This window comes from Maylandia zebra, linkage group LG14 (genome assembly GCF_041146795.1).
Source record: "Maylandia zebra isolate NMK-2024a linkage group LG14, Mzebra_GT3a, whole genome shotgun sequence".
NCBI classification, from domain to species: domain Eukaryota; kingdom Metazoa; phylum Chordata; class Actinopteri; order Cichliformes; family Cichlidae; genus Maylandia; species Maylandia zebra.
The window spans coordinates 39,981,927-40,005,774 of record NC_135180.1 but is presented as its reverse complement, the minus strand read 5'-3'; the positions used below and the strand labels follow the sequence as shown (position 1 = coordinate 40,005,774).

The window sequence follows — 23,848 nt, the reverse complement described above, 5'->3', positions numbered from 1 at the left end:
GAAGTCCAGCGTTTAACCACTGAGAGCTAAAACTCAGCTGAGGTTTGAAAGCTGTGTGCTGGTGATTGGACATCAGCCGCTGATAAAGCTGTTCGCCTATAAAGTGCTCTGTAAGGAAACGAGCTCCAGCAGCTCTGCGCTCGGGGAAAATACTATATTTACTTATCTTGTGCAGTTAAACTGTGACTATCACCAGGTAACTAGGCGTGTTTCTTGAATTAGCAGCAGGTGTTAAACAGCTGGCAGATGAGGAGGAGGATGCATGCAGGTAAACTGAGGGTCTGCTGAGCTGATCGCTGGTTTCGTGAGAAAAATGTCAGCTCGTTCTTTATGTTACAGAAGCACAGAGACACAAGACCAGGCGGAAAGAGACGATCGTTCGGTGAAAATGAGAATCTGCGAATGCAACATGTGGAACACGGAGAGTGGAATATGTAAACAAACCGGTTAATGTACCCCCTCGGTGCACTCTGCATGCTAACTGTTAGCAGAGCTAGTGAAATCTCTGAAAACATCTGAGCACTTTTGCAAACATGTTCTATGTTGACAACCTGACCAGACATACGGCCCGACATTCGCGGCTAAAACACTGTTAAAAGTGTAGCTGGTGACAGAAAAACGGGGTATTTTAAAACTACACCACCACCATTGCTGCCTGTGATTTGATCTGCATTCTGGGATAACTGGCTGCCCCAAGTCTACACAAGCAATCGATTATCTAGGATCGACCTGTTTTGACTTACTTTGCACGGCAACCAATCAAATGTTAGAGAAGCTGCATGGGCAGCGTTAACCCCGCCCCCTGAGTTTGATGGGTGAGGCTGACAGATAAAATTATTTCATGACGAGAGCCAGGCGCCAGGACTGCCAAAATGAAATAAATAAATATATCATTAAATAATTAATTAAATGTGTCAATAATTAATTAAATGTGTCAATAATTAATTAAAATGTGAAATACATAAATAATTAATTAAATGTGTCAATAATTAATTAATTAAATGTGTCAATAATTAATTAAAATGTGAAATACATAAATAATTAATTAAATGTGTCAATAATTAATTAATTACATGTGTCATAACTATTTATTTAATTAATTAATTCCAATTTTAATTAATTATTGCCACATTTAATTAATTATTTAATGGTGTATTTAATTAATTCATTATGGCAGTCCTGGCGTTCCATAGGTTGGGAAGGGTACATTTAAATGTATTCCACTACAGATTACAGAACACATGCCCCAAAATGTATTTTGTAATGTATTTGTAACTGAATACTTTGGATTACTTAATCTATTATCATGCTTTTTATAACTACATGAATGTCCTATTGCTGTGTGATTCATTACTGTTACTGAAGGTTACTCTCCACACCAACACCAACTAGATGTTTAAATCTTAATATAAATGAGTAACAGTAGGTGGACATTAGGTAAGGCTGCACTTTTTGCAGCGATCTCGTATAGAAAACTATTTCTGTATCAGTAATATGTTTTCTTTCTGTCTGTTAATAATCATGTGGAACTGCACATGATTATTTGCAGCTAGCAGGTTGTTAATGCTATCCATTAAAAACAGCATGTTAATACGTGGAGATCCTGAAAGCTGCTCCAAAAATGATCAGATTTTATTTGAAATATTTGTTCAGTTCTCCTCCAAACCCCAGCAGCTGTCTGTTGTAGGCTTTGATTGTTTACTAAAATAATAATAAAAGTGTTCTAACATCTCACTGATTTTATGTGTACTGTGTTTATTAAAAGAGATGAAGCTTGTGCTTCTGTCATGTAGTGATTATGCTTAACTGTATGATGCTTATTAGACATTATGAAACAGATGATACATGAAAGTGAATTTTGCCAAAGTGCTTAAGATGCTTTTTTAAATAATTTTTTATTTTTTTTATTTTTTTATTTTTTTCCTGTCCCATTTGGATCTTTAGTCGTCAGAATTGTTGTCTGAAGGCCAAGAAAGATGCCAAGTGGATTTACTTTAACTGGGTGTCAAAGTATTTAATACTTTGGGAGTAAGTAAAAGACTCATGAAATCAATTCAGACGCAGCTGGCTGTTCACCTGCATCTAAAGGTCAAAGGTCACTCTTTGAGGATGCCAGTGTTCACATGTTGGACAGAGAAGACAGACGGTTTGAAAGAGGAGTGAAAGAAGCATCTATGTCCACTGTGAACGACCATCTTTGAACAGAGGGCGGGGCTTACCACACCAACTGTCGGCCATCTGTAATCTGGTCGTCTTAACGCCCACTCACACCTTGGGTCAGTTGATCTCAGTAGGTCACATGATAGGGGGCAGGGTCTTTGAGTGGTGTCACCTGCTGATGACGACACACCCTTTTCACACCTTGGGTCATGTGATGAGCAGTGTTGGTCAAGTTACTTGAAAATAGTAATTAGTTACTAATTACTGATCACTTCTCTAAGAAAGTAATCCCATTACTTTACTTAATTTTCAAAAGTAATTAGTTACTTAGTTACTTTTTAAAAACATGATACACGACCTGAATACGTAATAAAGAACAGACCTTTCAGCCCAATTCTATTTTTCTCCATAATCCATCATATCAAACTGAATCAAATGAAAAAGTCTCTTTTTAAAAAACCCTGAAGGAAATTGGGTTAAGGCTGTGGGCCTTATGCCAGCGCCGTCTTACCCTTACACAAACATCACATGTGGAAGGCATGTCAGAGAAGTATAAATAATAATAATAGTAAATAATCATTCTGTACATCCTATAATTTTTAATCCTACAACTGTTTATAACTTGCATAGTTCACATTTCTGTATATCTCAGATTCAGAACAGGACACCGTGGGACACAGACGAACCAGCAACAGGCAGGAGAACTCACAGGGCTTAAATACACACACCAATAATCAGGGGATGAGAGACAGGAGGGCAACACGGCTGGGAGGAATCAGAGCTGACGGGACAGGGGAAACGTGACCTGAACACACTCACGTCAGACAGAGACCTTCACAATAAAACAGGAAACTGACAGAGAACCAGACAGGACACTGAACTTGACAGGCGGACTCATAAGTAGACACAATAACACCATGGACAGACAGAGGGAACAGAGAAGTGGGAGCAGGCAGGCAAAGAACAGAAACCTAACAAATGGCAAAATCACAACAGAATACACACTCGGAATGAACAAAAGCATAAGGAAACACAAAACACTGAGTCCTCAGACTCAGGACCATGACAATAACCTTTCAAATGTCTTTTTTAGAGTTCTATGAAAATTTTAAGCTTGCAAAGAAAAGCGTCTGGACTTCTTTAAGTTTCCTTGAAGATGTTTCTCCTCTCATCCAAGAAGCTTCTGCAGTTCTAAGAGCAGTTGGTGGAGCGTCCCTTTTTCACATGACTGTAGCAGCACATGTACCAGTTGAGGCTTTTCCATTGGGACAAAGTCGTGCTGGTCAAAGTCGTCTTTCGTCTGAGGCCATTCATGGTGATGGCGTTTTGATGGGACCCTTTCTTTAAGTAGATGTCGGGGGGACTTATTAAGTCAGTAACTGTATAATGACTGATGATGACGAGCCCAAAGATACTTACCTAGACTTTGATGGGTCCTAAATAAAAGACAGAAAAGATGCATGTAAATAAGACATTTAAAAAAGCATCTTGAGAAGCCTGAAAATATAAAGTCAGACCTTCTTTCTAAGTGAGACTCCAAATCCAGTGAATGCCTGTAACTGCCAGGTGTAAGACTTTCAGAACTGAGTGGACCTAAAAATAAAAACCCTTTATGTGTTAATACAGTTGTAAACAATTATTGGTAACACTTTATCACAAGAGGCTGTGATGTTTATCTTACCTTTCATATGTGAACTAAACTCTGCCTGTTAAAAGTATAAAAAGAGAGTTAAACGACAATGCTTGGTGAAATTTGTAGAATAAAATCAAATGTATATATGAATCAGGAAAGCATGTTTATTTTACAGTATTTCTCATAGGACTTGGTTTGTTAAGAGATGGTGAATAAAACGCAAACAACACCTTCTTATAGGTTCAGCATTTTCAGCTACTTACATTTCTAGTGGTCCCGTGCTCTCTGCTGAAATCAAATGACATTAAATAACATGTCAGAAGAGCCTCCAGCATTTTCTGTGATAATCTTTCCAACCAGCAGATGGTGTCATCGCTACACTGTACAAACTGTGGGGTGTTGTTTTTGCTTTACACCATTATTGCAGGGAAAAAGTCACACTGGGTTATCGTCAACTCCAGCAGATCTCTGCTGCCTGCTCAAGGACCACTAGAACCTCTTCAAGGACTTCTTAAACCAGATCAAGGCCATGCATGTTCTCCTGAACCTCTCACAGCCTCCCCATAGAGATCAACAACCTAATCAAGGACCTCCATGACCACCTTTAAGACCTCTGCTACCCCCAAAAGAGTCTCTACCTCCTCCTCAAGGACCTTTCCTATTTTCTCCAGGACTCCCAAACTAAACTAACCATTACAACAGAGAATCCTGTTCTCTGATTGGCTGTCAGCTGTCTATTAAAGACAGAGTCCAGGTAAACCAGTTAAACCTTATATATAAACTACAGCACTACAGGACTGCCTGGAACCTCCTCAATGACCTCTGATGAGTCCTGAAGGACTCACCTCTGGAAACTCTCCAAAGAAAAAACTATGCAGAGAGACAACAGACAATGTAGTTTAGCTTTGTACAATTCGATCTATGAATATGTCACTGATTTCTCCTCACATTTAAACATTTACATTGAATAATACATTATATATGAACATTTTCTGTATGATATAAATCACAGCTCTGTGATGTAAAACATCATCTGACAGTTTCATTTTGTTTTGTAATTTTTAAAAGTTTAAATGATGATATTACTTTTCTCATAAAGAGGTAAAGGAAAACAAAAATGTGATCTGGTCAATGAAAACACATCACCAAGATCTGAAAATATTTAACCACGTCTTCTGAGAAAAATAAGAAACATGATCATGCTTTGAAAACTGACAGAGAAAAAAAAATAAAACAGATCAATTCTCATAAAATGTCTAATAATAAATGAATGAATAAAAATAAAATGTGTTTTCATTGGTTGTCAGTATTTTATGTAAAATATAAAACCAATGTAATCCAGTTTGCCTCAATATATTATACATTTTGCTTTACTTTGAAATGTATGTATATAATATAAGTATATGTATGTATTATGAACTTTATGGTACATTTATGACCATATGTCAGGTCAAATCTTATTTTAATTTTACACTACATTTTATTATTTCTTTTTCTTCAACATTTAATTTTCTTTCTTCAGTTTTTTTGATAACTAAAATAGAAATAAAATGGAGCTAAAGATCCCTCTGACACTCATTTTTCACTTCATATTGTTATCGTGTGATCTCATTGTGTTGTGTTTGTGTTTATTTGATCTCAATTATCTATTCTATCTAAATTTTTAGGCAATTGTATCTTTTTATCTGCACCATCACTCAAGAAGCTGTTAAATGGTGTTTCACTGTTTTGGAAACAATGACAAAAAGTTCTGTTCTATTCTATAATGTCATTTCTACCAGTAGAAGAAAACAGAAAACTCTAATGTCTCTACTAAACCTCAGTGTCATCTGACATAAATCAAACAACTGGAGGAAGTTACATTTTAGGAAAGACACAATGTTCATTTAAAAGTTTATAACTTTTACAGGATCTTTCTGAAGCTGTTTTATCCTCATTTGTTACTTTATTTTGTGATTTTCCAACTTTTCCAGAGAGGGGCTCTGTAACAGTGTTTTACCTGCAGTAGAAGTCAGATCCAACCATCCTGCTCTTTGTGTTTTCTTCTCTTCTGTTCCTGAAGGGGTGAGTCCAAATCACACAAACAGGTGTCTCTCTCTCTCTCTCTGTGTGCCTGTGGCCCCGCCCCTCCCTGACCTGCCAGTCCCAGCTTGTCCTCCTTGCAGAACAACAGCGCCCTCTGTTGTTCTGCAAGCAGGTGGTGCATCATTTAGTTCAGGGGCTCAAAAAACTTTTTGATAACAAACCACAGAATTAAACATTGAGCATTATAAATTATTTATGTATATGCAGTTTTTCTATAGTTTTATACTTTGTGCCTTTCTTTTCTCCTTTAATCCTCTTGCTTTTTATTCATTCGTTTCCTTATTTATGTCTGAACTCTGGGGGTCAAAGATAAATGTCATTTTGATATTCTATATGTTCTGAACACATAACAGGTTTGACAATAAAGGTAACTTTAACTCTTTTGACCTTTAATTATTCCTCCTCTGTATAAATTTCAGTGTGTAACTATTCCTGAGCTTTGAGAAAATTCAGACAAAATTTACATCAAAATCTGTGGTTCAGTTAGGAATAGTGTTCAGTGTTATTCAATGTGATATAATTGCTCTAACTGAAAAACCAACAGAACAAAAGTGTTTATACGAGGTCTGATACTGAATTGCTCAAACGTAATGTGTACAAAAGCTGTGAAATTGTTCACTTCTGTGAATCACGTTTAAGGCCGATGTGAACAGTTCATAACTAAAAGTAAAGATGGTCGACAAATACCTCCATAAATGATCAATATTTGCAACGTTATTCAGAACAAAATGCAGTCTGTTGAAAAGAGTAAACTCTGTGGGTTTGTGTAATTCAGCAGCTAATTCAGAAGGTTTGTTATATCTGGCTCCAGCAGCTGCACATGTCGATTGTGGGTTTGTCACATTTAAAATGCCTTTAAATATAAATGTAATAAAAATAATAAAATGTACAATAGGAAAAGTTACTGAGGTGAAAATCCGTGAGAAAGTCTCAGAGAGGTTTAAGCTGAAGCGACAGACTAATTAAAAATTCCTCAAACCAAGATGGATTTAATGTGAACAGCTGTTGTAAATATTTTGTTTTTTAAAACCAATGACCCACAGAAAGTATGATCATTAGTTTGTCCTCGCAGGCTTTGTGATATTATCCTCACAAAATATTTGTTTTCGCCAAACTGTAAAAATGAAATGAAATGTCTTTAAAAAATGTGTTTATTTGGCATTATCTTTATTATTGTTTGAATAAATGCATCGTACAAAGTACAAATATAGAATTTTAATTTGGTCATTTTACACTGTTTCACTACAGAATTGCTTTTTAAGCCTGAAACACAATGAATTGATAGATATTAAACTATATTTACAACAAAAATGAAATCAAAATGGAAGACTACTGTTATCTTCATGTGATGGTACAAAGCCTCAGAATAACTCAGGCTTATCGTCCGACAGTTGTCTGGTTATTATGTGGAATTCAGTGATTGAGCAACTGATGAAGAAATAAAGTTAATAGAGTTTTCTGTCTCATTCATTAGCTACATATGTTTCAGTGATAATATTAATGACGTTTGTGACAGCTGTTGTCGTTGTTTATTGGTTGGTCAGTCACTTCCAGTGAAACCGTGGCTCGGTTCCGTAAACTCTCCCTGAGGGCCAAACGCATGTACTCAAGTGGAGTGTCAACAGGGGCTTCAATGTGTGCCAGAGTTGTGCTTTTTCCACTAACACGTTGGCTCTTCACCTGGACCTGCAGGTTGTAATACTGCTGATTACTCCTGTTAAACAGACCCTGTAGGTCAATGCGAAGGTTTCTTGATGTAACCAAGTTGGACCTGGCCTGTTGGCCCAGGCCCCGGCCGTCCCATTCATTAATTAAATTGAATGCTTCGGCACGGTAATTATGAGAGTCTGCGATGGTTTGGTGATTTTCTACTGCTTCGAACATGGTCACTCTCCTCCTGCTGTTGTCCTCCCGAGTACAGATCAGCTGTGGTGGGTTAGTTTGATTGGGTTTCTTGGGTTGCCGTTTGGTGCGGTGTGGCACAGAATACCTGCACTCTCCAGGAGAGATGACTCCACAGTAATCCCAGTTATTGTTGTCTGTTGTGTAGCACCAGCTATATCCCTTGCCATGGTCTCCACAATTGTGATCTGAGCGACAAGGCACACCTCTGTAGGTGACGTCTGGCGCAGGTGAGCAGTAGTCCCAGCTACCATGAATGTGGCACCAGAAGTAGCGAGAATACTGGCAGTCATCAGTGCAGCGTTTTCGGGATATGGTGTCATGAATCACTGCCTTTGGCTCCACTCGTCCACACTTGTCCCAGCCTCCTTTGTCCAAATAGCACCAGTGGTAATCTCGTCCATGTGTGTCACAGGGATGGTCTTGGCGACAGGCGTTGCCTTTGTAATCAACGTTTTTTCTTGGTGAGCAGTAATCCCACCCCTTTGTGGAATGGCACCAGTAGTAGTTCTTACCGCGCGTTTCACAGCTATCATAACACGGCATACCATATGTTAAGGTGTAATGGTTTAAGTCCTCTATCACATCTCCACAGTATCCCAAACCCGAGGCTGTTTCACACTGGTAGTAGCCATTGTCGTGCTGCTCACAGCAATAAAAGCACACGTTTCCCTTGTAGTCCACCCCACTCATTGGTGAACAGTACTGTAGTTCTTCTGTGCCATCTGTCTTGTGTACTGTGCACTGGTATGTCTGCAATAAGCCCTGAGGATGACAGTCGCCGGTGCATTTTATCCCATGGTGGCTGTAGAATGTTTTTCCAGAGGTGGACCATGGAGAGACGCAAAGGACAAGAGTGAGGAAGAGTGAGGGGAGTCTCCTTTGATCCTTCATTTTAGCTCTGTAGAGGACGAGAGAGAGGAGAACAACTCTTTACAATCATACATCAGTAAGAGCAGGAAACACAACACCAAACTGACGTATGTCTGCTCATATTGTTGGGCTTTGTTACAGTGAGACGCTGATGGTAGTTTGGGTTGCGATCATGGACCCTCTGGGCTCTATCCTGGCCATCTGTGGCCACTTCACTTTTCTTTTTTCAACCATTTTCGTTCTGTTAATGCAAGTGGAATGAAACTTCCCAAAGGTGTGTATTTTTTTCAGATTTTTTAATTTTCAACATCAGCTCCTTAATAATGTCAATAATATTCACTATACACCAAATTGTTCCTCTTGACTCTATCGTGGCCATTTGTGGCCAATTGAAACCCATTATAACCACCTTTTTTGATTCCTTGTTACTGACAGTACTATATCATGCGATTTAGGTAAAATTGCTTTCATTCTAAACTCAACACATGAAAATTGTAGTTTTTAATGTTTTTTACCAAATGACATCATTTACCCATTTTTGGCCAAACAAGCGATTTCATGTAATATTCAGAGTTTCTAGTAGCAGCCTTTGATGGCTTACCACACTCCAATGGACCAAAATAATGACACAATTTTGACATAGGTTTGATCTTAAGGATCTAATAGTTTGTGTTTGTGCATGACATTGCAGCACAAACATGTATTTGCAAGATAGACTGGAATAAATTCAAACATTACATAGGCTGCAGTGAATTTCTGTGGATGCAGGCTGTTGAGCTTTGAGCTTCCCAGTCAAACTCAGCTTTGAAGCACATGTTAAAAACACTTTTACTCTTGTATTTTTCATAAAAAGAGACCACACCCAAAATACCAACTCTAGAAACAAAAACAAAAACAACCCAATCACAGGACATTTTGCAGAGTTCAAACCTGCAGCTGCAGCTGGAGCGCAAACAACAACAAACACTGTAAACGTGTCCTGGAGTTTCTGCAGGTGCAGACAGAGCTACTGCTGTAAGTCAGCCTAACAGCTTCCAGATCATTTATTCTGGCTGTATGGCAAGAAGGTCATCACTGCTTCAAGCACTGTCTGTGTGATCTGGTCAGAGAGCAAGGACAGCAGCAGTCCTCTGTCCTTGAAGAAAAGACATCTGCCCAAGATGAAGAAACTTCCTCTCCAAAGATGATGAGTACTAGCCAGTGCCTGAATCCTCTTCTTTGGGGGAGGATTGGGGTTGGGGGGCATGGAGGTGGAGGCTGAGCAGCTGATGGAAAAGAACATAGGAGCATTTTCTGAGACCGAGGAGAGTGACCGAGTGGATCCCTCATGAAAGGAAAACCATGTGGGTCCCACCACTGAAGAGAGACTGCTCTACATCCAGTACCCACTGGTATCAAACCAGGGCTCAGCCTGTATGCAGTTCCCTGCATTAGCAGCCTGAGATCTACTTTTGACGTTTTTATAACAAAGGAGATCTTTTAGCTGCTGTGCACCCTTACAAAGCTGCACGGGAGGCCAAGGTGTGAGGACTGGAGGATCATAGATGAAGTGGAGATGTGAGCCTAAACCAGAATAAAGCAATACATAGCATGTTGGATGACAACACTGGAAGTTCTCAGGAAGTAAAAAAGGGAACAGGGTTCAGACTCCAACTGACGGAGGAGCTCCGAGGACAACGTCTTTCCTTCGGGCACCTTGGTAGAGGAACTCCTGAGATGAAAACTGGCACAGGGGAAACAACCCAGAGCTTCCTCCCCAGCTCCTCCAGTTGCAACAGAGGAAGATTTTGTTGTCTGTCTTTGGCTTCAATAAAACTTCCACAGCAATATCCCACATGCCAAAGCAACAGAGGAATGTGCTTCTTTTGACAGCAACACACAAGGAACCAGCAGTCGATGATGGGGAATAAAGGATGCGTGAGAGCAAGAAGCAATCCTGGACTACAATAGGCACAAATACTGCTTGGATAACTTAGAGAGGATGTTGGCACCTCGAGTTGCAGAAGGAAAACTAACTGATGGCTGCTGGCTCTTCTCTCCAATCTCCTGGATGTCTTGGGATACGATGCCTTTGTCCCACCGGAAACAATTTCACTGAAGTGGGGGAGTGCTCTACAACCTACAGATGAAGAGTGATCCTGGGAGAGCTGGGACACATGCTGGTGACCTCAACAACTGCAAGACACCCATGTCCCTCAGCCACTTCTGCCATTGATCTCAAGATACAGTAGTCTGACCCAGAGTGTGACCCACACCCCACCAACGAAATGAGAAGAAGGTGCAAAAGGCGCACCTGCAGGACTGGAACAGCAGCCCCTTGCACCAGGTGCAGAAAGTGTGCCTACAACAACCACTCTACTGTGGTTAGTACATCGTGCTGCTAATGAGGATGCACGCAGAAGCACACACATACTGGAATATAAATTTTCTTGGTCATTTCAGGGGTTATTTGGTCATTAAATTGCCTTTCTGGCCACTAACACACCATGTGTGATATTCTCTTTGGCCATTCATTCCCCCCCAAAGAAAAAATTAATAAATAAATAAATGAAGTAAAAATAAATCATTGTTACAGTTACTGTTACTGACCTGCAATGACAGTAAAAAATATTAGGTTTCACCATTCATATGCTAAAAAATGTGAACTTTATTACTATTTCCCCCCAAAAGCGTAGCAATAACACATAATCTGACTGGTATTCAAAGGGTATAATATCTGAATTTGAATTATATTTTGGTTTTCATGACTAGGACTGGTGCTAATTTAAAAGATCAAGTCAATGAAAGTAGAAAAATGTTTTAATATATATTAATTTTATAGTATTTTGTAAATGTAAACAGGGGGTGGCCATTTTTGGCCACGAACAAGCTGAGAGGGATTTTTTTTTGTTTTTCTGTCACTGCACAAAAAAACAAAGATACATAAAACTCATTGATACTTTATTGCTATTCATCTAACCTCCATCATGGTTAGAAAATAAATCAGTTTGCATGTATTATTTAGAAAGAAATGGGGATTTTATGCTTTTATCCCCATGTAAATCATTAAAATTATGTGATTTAACTGGTATTTAAAGGGTTAAAATTCTGAATTTGAATGAAATTTTGATTTTCATGAACAGCACTGGTGCTAATCTAAAAAAATCAAGTCAAAAAAAAAGTGGAAATTTTTCTTAATATATATGAATTTTATAGTATTTTGTAAAAGTAAACAGGGGGTGGCCATTTTTGGCCACGAACAGACTGAGAGGGAGTTTTTATGTTTTTGCTCTCCCTGCACAAAAATAACAATGCATTATAATCAATGTTGATGTGAATCAATTACATGCCCCAGACTCTACTATTAACAATACAAGAAATTTCAGTAGCAATGTAATTATATAAAATTGCGAGATTTGAGGTTGTCTTCCAGCTGGTGCAGTGGACAAACAAACTGGTGTTTAAAGGGTTAAAAATTTAAAAAGTAATAATTATTTTATATTTATGAAAAGAACTGAAGTTACTTAAAAGCTTTATGCAGAAAAAATGGCAAAAAAACATAAAGATAATAAAAATTACAGACCTAATCTGTTGGTGGCCACGAACAAGCTGAAAGGGTGGTGATTTTGAACCAACCCAGAGGGTCAAAGAAACAGTGACTACTAGAATCAAACAATCTCCTTCTGACACTGTTCAATGATCTCTAAAATCTGGAAACATCTGTGTTATCATTAGTTTTTTTAATTACACCATGTTACATATTTATGAACTTAAGTAAATCAAATGCATCACTCTAGGAATGGACATGTTTAATGTTGAGTATTAGCTTTATACAACAGTAAAATAACTACAGTATCCTTTACTGTTAAATCTATGCAAGATGATGAATTCTGTTGCTTTGAGTAAATAATTTGGGTTAAATTTGTATCCATGCATCTATTAGCTATTAGTGTTAGTTAATCTCTGAAATCCAATGATCTCAGCTTAGAGGGAAAAACACCAACTTACAGTTGCTGCATCTGCTGCATCTGCTGCATCTGCTGCATCGTCTGCAGTCTGCTGTTTGAGGCTGACGTTCTTTATACACATGGTGTTTGCCTCAAATCTTGGACTGAATCATTTTGGAAGACCTTGTACTCTGTTAATACAGAACAGAGGGCCTTCTTCAAACACAGTGGTCAATGTTTCTGTTTGCTTGACAGTAAATTACTGCTAAGTGTTTCTGGTAAGACCATATAGATCCACTGATCAGCCACAACTTTAAACCACTGACATGTGAGGTGAATGACACTGATCATTTGGATCCAGTCCAATGTTGTGCTGGGAAACCTTGGCTCCTTCATCCATCTCCATCTTTGGCATGTACCACCCACATAAACACTGTTGGAGACCAAACACACACACATTGTTTCTATGTATGTTCACATTTTACTTGTTTTTAAGGACACCTGAGTCTTTAGGATTTCAGTGGTCATCGACGTCTGCTTGACACAAACAGACCAAACATCCTCAGTCCTCCATCAATGTGAGGAAGATCAGACACACAAATGAAATAAGACAAAAGGTTGCTGACAATGTGCTCAACAAAAACACCTCCTGGAGTCTGCCATGTTGATTTCTCTGCTGATATGCATAATGTGGAAGACAGTTAAATTAGTTTTTGGATTTTGATGCTGTCAACAGCACATTTGGTAGACTGTACTTTAGGACTAAGCTGCACAATTCTACTGTAAATGTGTAAGATTGTCACTAAGGGCTTAACAGAAAATGTATTCATTAAGGATTTGACAATTATCATAAATATTTTGAGTCTGTGTTTGGAAAAAGGCAGACCCAAACATTCAGACCCTGAGCCATAGCGAGCACCACAACAAAACCACCTACCTCAAAACCTGGTACACAGAACTTGATAGCAAGTTTTCAGATTTTACCTGATCTGACTTACTGGAAACTGAAGATGATCCTTCAGTTTAATGCAACATGGAGTTCATTGTTAATGCATTTATTAAAAAACATCAAGACTCAACTCAAACCAAACAAAAAGAAATTCAGGCTGAAAAATCCTTCAGATTCCTTCAATACAAATCAAAGAGCTCAAAAAAGAAGAGAGAGAAAAGAGACAGCATCTGTAGGAGGAATAATACTCAGAATGATATCATACTGGAACAAATAATCAGGCAATCATTTTCACAGCCACCAGGTGGCAACATTTCCTCTTCTCCACTACAGATTTCCTGTTTGTTATTTCGTCTTTAATGTGTCCATCTTTCTTCATCACATAAATGAATCATTAAATATTTTACGTAGAAGACAAAGACAAAGAACGAGATCGCGGATACAAGCGGCGGAAATGAGCTTCCTCCAAAGGGTGGCTGGCCTCTCCCTTACAGATAGGGTGAGAAGTTCGGCCATCCGGGAGGGGCTCAGAGTAGAGCAGCTGCTGCTCCACATCGAAAGGAGCCAGCTGAGGTGGTTCGGGCATCTGACAAGGATGCCCCCTGGGCGCCTCCTGGGTGAGGTGTTCCAGGCATGTCCCACCGGGAGGAGGCCCCGGGGCAGACCCAGGACACGCTGGAGAGATTATATCTCTCGGCTGGCCTGGGAACGCCTTGGTGTTCCCCCGGACAAGCTGGAGGAGGTGGCTGGGGAGAGGGAGGTCTGGGCCTCTTTGCTCAGGCTGCTGCCCCCGCGACCCGGCCTCGGATAAAGCGGATGAAGATGGATGGATGGAAGACAAAGACCATTTAAAACTGAGACATTAGAATTACAGAAATATAAACCAGAGCTCTCTGTGCTTTAGATGGAGCTAAATACAAAATACATCAACATGAAAGAACAGATCAGCCTGTAAACTGACAGCTAAATACAACCTGGAATACAAAGACCATTTTTAGAAACTGATAGTTATTCTAAGAATGTCCACTAGATGGAGCCAAGTCCTTCGGAGCTGGTTTACCGAGTCTGTTAACTCTCATCGCTCTGTGTTTAACCCATTCAGAACCTGCTGATGAAGTTCATTCATGTGCACATATCATTGAATCATTAATGACTGAAGACTACACACAAGACAAAGTAAAACAATCATGGAACTTGGCCTCACCAGCAGCCGTGGACCCAAAAGAAAATCACACAAAAAGAAAATCACTACAGCCCACCCGGTGCTGTACAAAAGAAAGTGTGAAAACGACCCACCACCTGAGGTCCCAGGGCCACTGGCTCGTCCTCCTTTCACTGAAATACAACACAGAAAAATATGTTAAAAGAATAAAAGGACACTGAGCGTCAGGCTCGCTACCAGTGTTGGTCAAGTTACTTGAAAAAAGTAATCAGTAACTAATTACTGATTACTTCCCCAAAAAAGTAATCCCGTTACTTTACTGATTACTTATTTTCAAAAGTAATTAATTACTTACCGTATTTTCACAACTATAAGGCGCACTTAAAAGTCTTAGATTTTCTTCAAAAAGTGCGGCGCGCCCTATAGCGCAGTGCGCCCTATAGCGCAGTGCGCCCTATGTGTTGTAAGGAGGACGTAGTAGAGAACACCATGAGAACGTTAAAGGGTGAAGTGGACCTCAAGGACCTTTCCTATTTTCTCCAGGACTCCCAAACTAAACTAACCATTACAACAGAGAATCCTGTTCTCTGATTGGCTGTCAGCTGTCTATTAAAGACAGAGTCCAGGTAAACCAGTTAAACCTTATATATAAACTACAGCACTACAGGACTGCCTGGAACCTCCTCAATGACCTCTGATGAGTCCTGAAGGACTCACCTCTGGAAACTCTCCAAAGAAAAAACTATGCAGAGAGACAACAGACAATGTAGTTTAGCTTTGTACAATTCGATCTATGAATATGTCACTGATTTCTCCTCACATTTAAACATTTACATTGAATAATACATTATATATGAACATTTTCTGTATGATATAAATCACAGCTCTGTGATGTAAAACATCATCTGACAGTTTCATTTTGTTTTGTAATTTTTAAAAGTTTAAATGATGATATTACTTTTCTCATAAAGAGGTAAAGGAAAACAAAAATGTGATCTGGTCAATGAAAACACATCACCAAGATCTGAAAATATTTAACCACGTCTTCTGAGAAAAATAAGAAACATGATCATGCTTTGAAAACTGACAGAGAAAAAAAAATAAAACAGATCAATTCTCATAAAATGTCTAATAATAAATGAATGAATAAAAATAAAATGTGTTTTCATTGGTTGTCAGTATTTTATGTAAAATATAAAACCAATGTAATCCAGTTTGCCTCAATATATTATACATTTTGCTTTACTTTGAAATGTATGTATATAATATAAGTATATGTATGTATTATGAACTTTATGGTACATTTATGACCATATGTCAGGTCAAATCTTATTTTAATTTTACACTACATTTTATTATTTCTTTTTCTTCAACATTTAATTTTCTTTCTTCAGTTTTTTTGATAACTAAAATAGAAATAAAATGGAGCTAAAGATCCCTCTGACACTCATTTTTCACTTCATATTGTTATCGTGTGATCTCATTGTGTTGTGTTTGTGTTTATTTGATCTCAATTATCTATTCTATCTAAATTTTTAGGCAATTGTATCTTTTTATCTGCACCATCACTCAAGAAGCTGTTAAATGGTGTTTCACTGTTTTGGAAACAATGACAAAAAGTTCTGTTCTATTCTATAATGTCATTTCTACCAGTAGAAGAAAACAGAAAACTCTAATGTCTCTACTAAACCTCAGTGTCATCTGACATAAATCAAACAACTGGAGGAAGTTACATTTTAGGAAAGACACAATGTTCATTTAAAAGTTTATAACTTTTACAGGATCTTTCTGAAGCTGTTTTATCCTCATTTGTTACTTTATTTTGTGATTTTCCAACTTTTCCAGAGAGGGGCTCTGTAACAGTGTTTTACCTGCAGTAGAAGTCAGATCCAACCATCCTGCTCTTTGTGTTTTCTTCTCTTCTGTTCCTGAAGGGGTGAGTCCAAATCACACAAACAGGTGTCTCTCTCTCTCTCTCTGTGTGCCTGTGGCCCCGCCCCTCCCTGACCTGCCAGTCCCAGCTTGTCCTCCTTGCAGAACAACAGCGCCCTCTGTTGTTCTGCAAGCAGGTGGTGCATCATTTAGTTCAGGGGCTCAAAAAACTTTTTGATAACAAACCACAGAATTAAACATTGAGCATTATAAATTATTTATGTATATGCAGTTTTTCTATAGTTTTATACTTTGTGCCTTTCTTTTCTCCTTTAATCCTCTTGCTTTTTATTCATTCGTTTCCTTATTTATGTCTGAACTCTGGGGGTCAAAGATAAATGTCATTTTGATATTCTATATGTTCTGAACACATAACAGGTTTGACAATAAAGGTAACTTTAACTCTTTTGACCTTTAATTATTCCTCCTCTGTATAAATTTCAGTGTGTAACTATTCCTGAGCTTTGAGAAAATTCAGACAAAATTTACATCAAAATCTGTGGTTCAGTTAGGAATAGTGTTCAGTGTTATTCAATGTGATATAATTGCTCTAACTGAAAAACCAACAGAACAAAAGTGTTTATACGAGGTCTGATACTGAATTGCTCAAACGTAATGTGTACAAAAGCTGTGAAATTGTTCACTTCTGTGAATCACGTTTAAGGCCGATGTGAACAGTTCATAACTAAAAGTAAAGATGGTCGACAAATACCTCCATAAATGATCAATATTTGCAACGTTATTCAGAACAAAATGCAGTCTGTTGAAAAGAGTAAACTCTGTGGGTTTGTGTAATTCAGCAGCTAATTCAGAAGGTTTGTTATATCTGGCTCCAGCAGCTGCACATGTCGATTGTGGGTTTGTCACATTTAAAATGCCTTTAAATATAAATGTAATAAAAATAATAAAATGTACAATAGGAAAAGTTACTGAGGTGAAAATCCGTGAGAAAGTCTCAGAGAGGTTTAAGCTGAAGCGACAGACTAATTAAAAATTCCTCAAACCAAGATGGATTTAATGTGAACAGCTGTTGTAAATATTTTGTTTTTTAAAACCAATGACCCACAGAAAGTATGATCATTAGTTTGTCCTCGCAGGCTTTGTGATATTATCCTCACAAAATATTTGTTTTCGCCAAACTGTAAAAATGAAATGAAATGTCTTTAAAAAATGTGTTTATTTGGCATTATCTTTATTATTGTTTGAATAAATGCATCGTACAAAGTACAAATATAGAATTTTAATTTGGTCATTTTACACTGTTTCACTACAGAATTGCTTTTTAAGCCTGAAACACAATGAATTGATAGATATTAAACTATATTTACAACAAAAATGAAATCAAAATGGAAGACTACTGTTATCTTCATGTGATGGTACAAAGCCTCAGAATAACTCAGGCTTATCGTCCGACAGTTGTCTGGTTATTATGTGGAATTCAGTGATTGAGCAACTGATGAAGAAATAAAGTTAATAGAGTTTTCTGTCTCATTCATTAGCTACATATGTTTCAGTGATAATATTAATGACGTTTGTGACAGCTGTTGTCGTTGTTTATTGGTTGGTCAGTCACTTCCAGTGAAACCGTGGCTCGGTTCCGTAAACTCTCCCTGAGGGCCAAACGCATGTACTCAAGTGGAGTGTCAACAGGGGCTTCAATGTGTGCCAGAGTTGTGCTTTTTCCACTAACACGTTGGCTCTTCACCTGGACCTGCAGGTTGTAATACTGCTGATTACTCCTGTTAAACAGACCCTGTAGGTCAATGCGAAGGTTTCTTGATGTAACCAAGTTGGACCTGGCCTGTTGGCCCAGGCCCCGGCCGTCCCATTCATTAATTAAATTGAATGCTTCGGCACGGTAATTATGAGAGTCTGCGATGGTTTGGTGATTTTCTACTGCTTCGAACATGGTCACTCTCCTCCTGCTGTTGTCCTCCCGAGTACAGATCAGCTGTGGTGGGTTAGTTTGATTGGGTTTCTTGGGTTGCCGTTTGGTGCGGTGTGGCACAGAATACCTGCACTCTCCAGGAGAGATGACTCCACAGTAATCCCAGTTATTGTTGTCTGTTGTGTAGCACCAGCTATATCCCTTGCCATGGTCTCCACAATTGTGATCTGAGCGACAAGGCACACCTCTGTAGGTGACGTCTGGCGCAGGTGAGCAGTAGTCCCAGCTACCATGAATGTGGCACCAGAAGTAGCGAGAATACTGGCAGTCATCAGTGCAGCGTTTTCGGGATATGGTGTCATGAATCACTGCCTTTGGCTCCACTCGTCCACACTTGTCCCAGCCTCCTTTGTCCAAATAGCACCAGTGGTAATCTCGTCCATGTGTGTCACAGGGATGGTCTTGGCGACAGGCGTTGCCTTTGTAATCAACGTTTTTTCTTGGTGAGCAGTAATCCCACCCCTTTGTGGAATGGCACCAGTAGTAGTTCTTACCGCGCGTTTCACAGCTATCATAACACGGCATACCATATGTTAAGGTGTAATGGTTTAAGTCCTCTATCACATCTCCACAGTATCCCAAACCCGAGGCTGTTTCACACTGGTAGTAGCCATTGTCGTGCTGCTCACAGCAATAAAAGCACACGTTTCCCTTGTAGTCCACCCCACTCATTGGTGAACAGTACTGTAGTTCTTCTGTGCCATCTGTCTTGTGTACTGTGCACTGGTATGTCTGCAATAAGCCCTGAGGATGACAGTCGCCGGTGCATTTTATCCCATGGTGGCTGTAGAATGTTTTTCCAGAGGTGGACCATGGAGAGACGCAAAGGACAAGAGTGAGGAAGAGTGAGGGGAGTCTCCTTTGATCCTTCATTTTAGCTCTGTAGAGGACGAGAGAGAGGAGAACAACTCTTTACAATCATACATCAGTAAGAGCAGGAAACACAACACCAAACTGACGTATGTCTGCTCATATTGTTGGGCTTTGTTACAGTGAGACGCTGATGGTAGTTTGGGTTGCGATCATGGACCCTCTGGGCTCTATCCTGGCCATCTGTGGCCACTTCACTTTTCTTTTTTCAACCATTTTCGTTCTGTTAATGCAAGTGGAATGAAACTTCCCAAAGGTGTGTATTTTTTTCAGATTTTTTAATTTTCAACATCAGCTCCTTAATAATGTCAATAATATTCACTATACACCAAATTGTTCCTCTTGACTCTATCGTGGCCATTTGTGGCCAATTGAAACCCATTATAACCACCTTTTTTGATTCCTTGTTACTGACAGTACTATATCATGCGATTTAGGTAAAATTGCTTTCATTCTAAACTCAACACATGAAAATTGTAGTTTTTAATGTTTTTTACCAAATGACATCATTTACCCATTTTTGGCCAAACAAGCGATTTCATGTAATATTCAGAGTTTCTAGTAGCAGCCTTTGATGGCTTACCACACTCCAATGGACCAAAATAATGACACAATTTTGACATAGGTTTGATCTTAAGGATCTAATAGTTTGTGTTTGTGCATGACATTGCAGCACAAACATGTATTTGCAAGATAGACTGGAATAAATTCAAACATTACATAGGCTGCAGTGAATTTCTGTGGATGCAGGCTGTTGAGCTTTGAGCTTCCCAGTCAAACTCAGCTTTGAAGCACATGTTAAAAACACTTTTACTCTTGTATTTTTCATAAAAAGAGACCACACCCAAAATATCAACTCTAGAAACAAAAACAAAAACAACCCAATCACAGGACATTTTGCAGAGTTCAAACCTGCAGCTGCAGCTGGAGCACAAACAACAACAAACACTGTAAACGTGTCCTGGAGTTTCTGCAGGTGCAGACAGAGCTACTGCTGTAAGTCAGCCTAACAGCTTCCAGATCATTTATTCTGGCTGTATGGCAAGAAGGTCATCACTGCTTCAAGCACTGTCTGTGTGATCTGGTCAGAGAGCAAGGACAGCAGCAGTCCTCTGCCCTTGAAGAAAAGACATCTGCCCAAGATGAAGAAACTTCCTCTCCAAAGATGATGAGTACTAGCCAGTGCCTGAATCCTCTTCTTTGGGGGAGGATTGGGGTTGGGGGGCATGGAGGTGGAGGCTGAGCAGCTGATGGAAAAGAACATAGGAGCATTTTCTGAGACCGAGGAGAGTGACCGAGTGGATCCCTCATGAAAGGAAAACCATGTGGGTCCCACCACTGAAGAGAGACTGCTCTACATCCAGTACCCACTGGTATCAAACCAGGGCTCAGCCTGTATGCAGTTCCCTGCATTAGCAGCCTGAGATCTACTTTTGACGTTTTTATAACAAAGGAGATCTTTTAGCTGCTGTGCACCCTTACAAAGCTGCACGGGAGGCCAAGGTGTGAGGACTGGAGGATCATAGATGAAGTGGAGATGTGAGCCTAAACCAGAATAAAGCAATACATAGCATGTTGGATGACAACACTGGAAGTTCTCAGGAAGTAAAAAAGGGAACAGGGTTCAGACTCCAACTGACGGAGGAGCTCCGAGGACAACGTCTTTCCTTCGGGCACCTTGGTAGAGGAACTCCTGAGATGAAAACTGGCACAGGGGAAACAACCCAGAGCTTCCTCCCCAGCTCCTTCAGTTGCAACAGAGGAAGATTTTGTTGTCTGTCTTTGGCTTCAATAAAACTTCCACAGCAATATCCCACATGCCAAAGCAACAGAGGAATGTGCTTCTTTTGACAGCAACACACAAGGAACCAGCAGTCGATGATGGGGAATAAAGGATGCGTGAGAGCAAGAAGCAATCCTGGACTACAATAGGCACAAATACTGCTTGGATAACTTAGAGAGGATGTTGGCACCTCGAGTTGCAGAAGGAAAACTAACTGATGGCTGCTGGCTCTTCTCTCCAATCTCCTGGATGTCTTGGGATACGATGCCTTTGTCCCACCGGAAACAACTTCACTGAAGTGGGGGAGTGCTCTACAACCTACAGATGAAGAGTGATCCTGGGAGAGCTGGGACACATGCTGGTGACCTCAACAACTGCAAGACACCCATGTCCCTCAGCCACTTCTGCCATTGATCTCAAGATACAGTAGTCTGACCCAGAGTGTGACCCACACCCCACCAACGAAATGAGAAGAAGGTGCAAAAGGCGCACCTGCAGGACTGGAACAGCAGCCCCTTGCACCAGGTGCAGAAAGTGTGCCTACAACAACCACTCTACTGTGGTTAGTACATCGTGCTGCTAATGAGGATGCACGCAGAAGCACACACATACTGGAATATAAATTTTCTTGGTCATTTCAGGGGTTATTTGGTCATTAAATTGCCTTTCTGGCCACTAACACACCATGTGTGATATTCTCTTTGGCCATTCATTCCCCCCCAAAGAAAAAATTAATAAATAAATAAATGAAGTAAAAATAAATCATTGTTACAGTTACTGTTACTGACCTGCAATGACAGTAAAAAATATTAGGTTTCACCATTCATATGCTAAAAAATGTGAACTTTATTACTATTTCCCCCCAAAAGCGTAGCAATAACACATAATCTGACTGGTATTCAAAGGGTATAATATCTGAATTTGAATTATATTTTGGTTTTCATGACTAGGACTGGTGCTAATTTAAAAAATCAAGTCAATGAAAGTAGAAAAATGTTTTAATATATATTAATTTTATAGTATTTTGTAAATGTAAACAGGGGGTGGCCATTTTTGGCCACGAACAAGCTGAGAGGGATTTTTTTTTGTTTTTCTGTCACTGCACAAAAAAACAAAGATACATAAAACTCATTGATACTTTATTGCTATTCATCTAACCTCCATCATGGTTAGAAAATAAATCAGTTTGCATGTATTATTTAGAAAGAAATGGGGATTTTATGCTTTTATCCCCATGTAAATCATTAAAATTATGTGATTTAACTGGTATTTAAAGGGTTAAAATTCTGAATTTGAATGAAATTTTGATTTTTTTATATTTATGAAAAGAGCTGAAGTTACTTAAAAGCTTTATGCAGAAAAAATGGCAAAAAAACATAAAGATAATAAAAATTACAGACCTAATCTGTTGGTGGCCACAAACAAGCTGAAAGGGTGGTGATTTTGAACCAACCCAGAGGGTCAAAGAAACAGTGACTACTAGAATCAAACAATCTCCTTCTGACACTGTTCAATGATCTCTAAAATCTGGAAACATCTGTGTTATCATTAGTTTTTTTAATTACACCATGTTACATATTTATGAACTTAAGTAAATCAAATGCATCACTCTAGGAATGGACATGTTTAATGTTGAGTATTAGCTTTATACAACAGTAAAATAACTACAGTATCCTTTACTGTTAAATCTATGCAAGATGATGAATTCTGTTGCTTTGAGTAAATAATTTGGGTTAAATTTGTATCCATGCATCTATTAGCTATTAGTGTTAGTTAATCTCTGAAATCCAATGATCTCAGCTTAGAGGGAAAAACACCAACTTACAGTTGCTGCATCGTCTGCAGTCTGCTGTTTGAGGCTGACGTTCTTTATACACATGGTGTTTGCCTCAAATCTTGGACTGAATCATTTTGGAAGACCTTGTACTCTGTTAATACAGAACAGAGGGCCTTCTTCAAACACAGTGGTCAATGTTTCTGTTTGCTTGACAGTAAATTACTGCTAAGTGTTTCTGGTAAGACCATATAGATCCACTGATCAGCCACAACTTTAAACCACTGACGGGGCTGTGGCCCCCCCACACCCTCTAGCAGATCATTACATGAAGGAACCTTTTAAAAAACAAGCGTGTCCATGCTCACAGGTGTACACACGGGTGATCACACCCACAAACTACACCCTTTTGGCTCCTACCTCAAAGCACACTGTGTTCTGTTGATCTTATGTGCTGCACAATAATGTTTAATATTTAGTATTTACTGTCATATTCCCATAGATCATCGTGATGTTGTTTATTCTATTACTCTTGTTCTCTTCTGCTTGTTTTCTTTTTTCTTTCTCAGCAGGTGATCCAGGTGATCGATAGATGCATTTTTTTTTCTGCCCATTCTGTTGGTTTTTGTCTTTTGCCCTTCTCCCCCGTCCCTCTTCTCAGCTGTTTCTCTTTCCTCCAGTCAAGTCTGTCCCGTATTCATTAAGTGAAAATAAAATAAACAATAAAAGGTGAATCAAATGGACCATTACGGCAAGGCTGGGATGGTCTGTTTGGTAAAGTAAATCCGTTGGGCATCTTTCTTTGCCTTTAGACAACAATCCATCCATCCATCCATCCATCTTCATCCGCT

General features: G+C 39.1%; 2 protein-coding genes and 1 long non-coding RNA gene across 3 annotated transcripts; all 3 read right to left on the bottom strand.

The window, feature by feature from the left end:
- Positions 1 to 3,414: 3,414 nt before the first annotated feature.
- LOC101469822 (uncharacterized) lies at positions 3,415 to 4,081 on the bottom strand. Its single transcript, XR_191797.3, has 5 exons — positions 4,057 to 4,081; positions 3,842 to 3,866; positions 3,678 to 3,753; positions 3,580 to 3,596; positions 3,415 to 3,501 (listed from the first exon to the last, which is right to left on the bottom strand). It is a non-coding gene; the product is annotated as an uncharacterized LOC101469822 (long non-coding RNA).
- Positions 4,082 to 7,041: 2,960 nt separating this feature from the next.
- LOC106675683 (uncharacterized) lies at positions 7,042 to 12,663 on the bottom strand. The gene is made up of 2 exons (XM_014410817.4): positions 12,641 to 12,663; positions 7,042 to 8,681 (listed from the first exon to the last, which is right to left on the bottom strand). The coding sequence occupies exons 1-2, from the start codon at positions 12,658 to 12,660 to the stop codon at positions 7,376 to 7,378; spliced, it is 1,326 nt and encodes a 441-aa protein (XP_014266303.3). The 5' UTR covers positions 12,661 to 12,663; the 3' UTR covers positions 7,042 to 7,375.
- Positions 12,664 to 17,810: 5,147 nt separating this feature from the next.
- Positions 17,811 to 23,054, bottom strand: LOC143421978 (uncharacterized). The gene is made up of 2 exons (XM_076892028.1): positions 23,049 to 23,054; positions 17,811 to 19,450 (listed from the first exon to the last, which is right to left on the bottom strand). Exon 2 carries the CDS (start codon positions 19,441 to 19,443, stop codon positions 18,145 to 18,147), a length of 1,299 nt encoding a protein of 432 aa, XP_076748143.1. The 5' UTR covers positions 19,444 to 19,450; positions 23,049 to 23,054; the 3' UTR covers positions 17,811 to 18,144.
- Between the last annotated feature and the right edge of the window lie 794 nt (positions 23,055 to 23,848).

Excerpts from the sequence above, each read along its gene's own strand:
- LOC106675683 (XM_014410817.4), bottom strand. The coding sequence starts at position 12,660 with ATGCAGCAGATGCAGCAACT. Across the intron at positions 8,682-12,640 it reads ATGCAGCAGATGCAGCAACT|AGCTAAAATGAAGGATCAAA; the intron begins GTAAGTTGGTGT and ends CGTCCTCTACAG.
- LOC143421978 (XM_076892028.1), bottom strand. The coding sequence starts at position 19,443 with ATGAAGGATCAAAGGAGACTCCCCTCACTCTTCCTCACTCTTGTCCTT.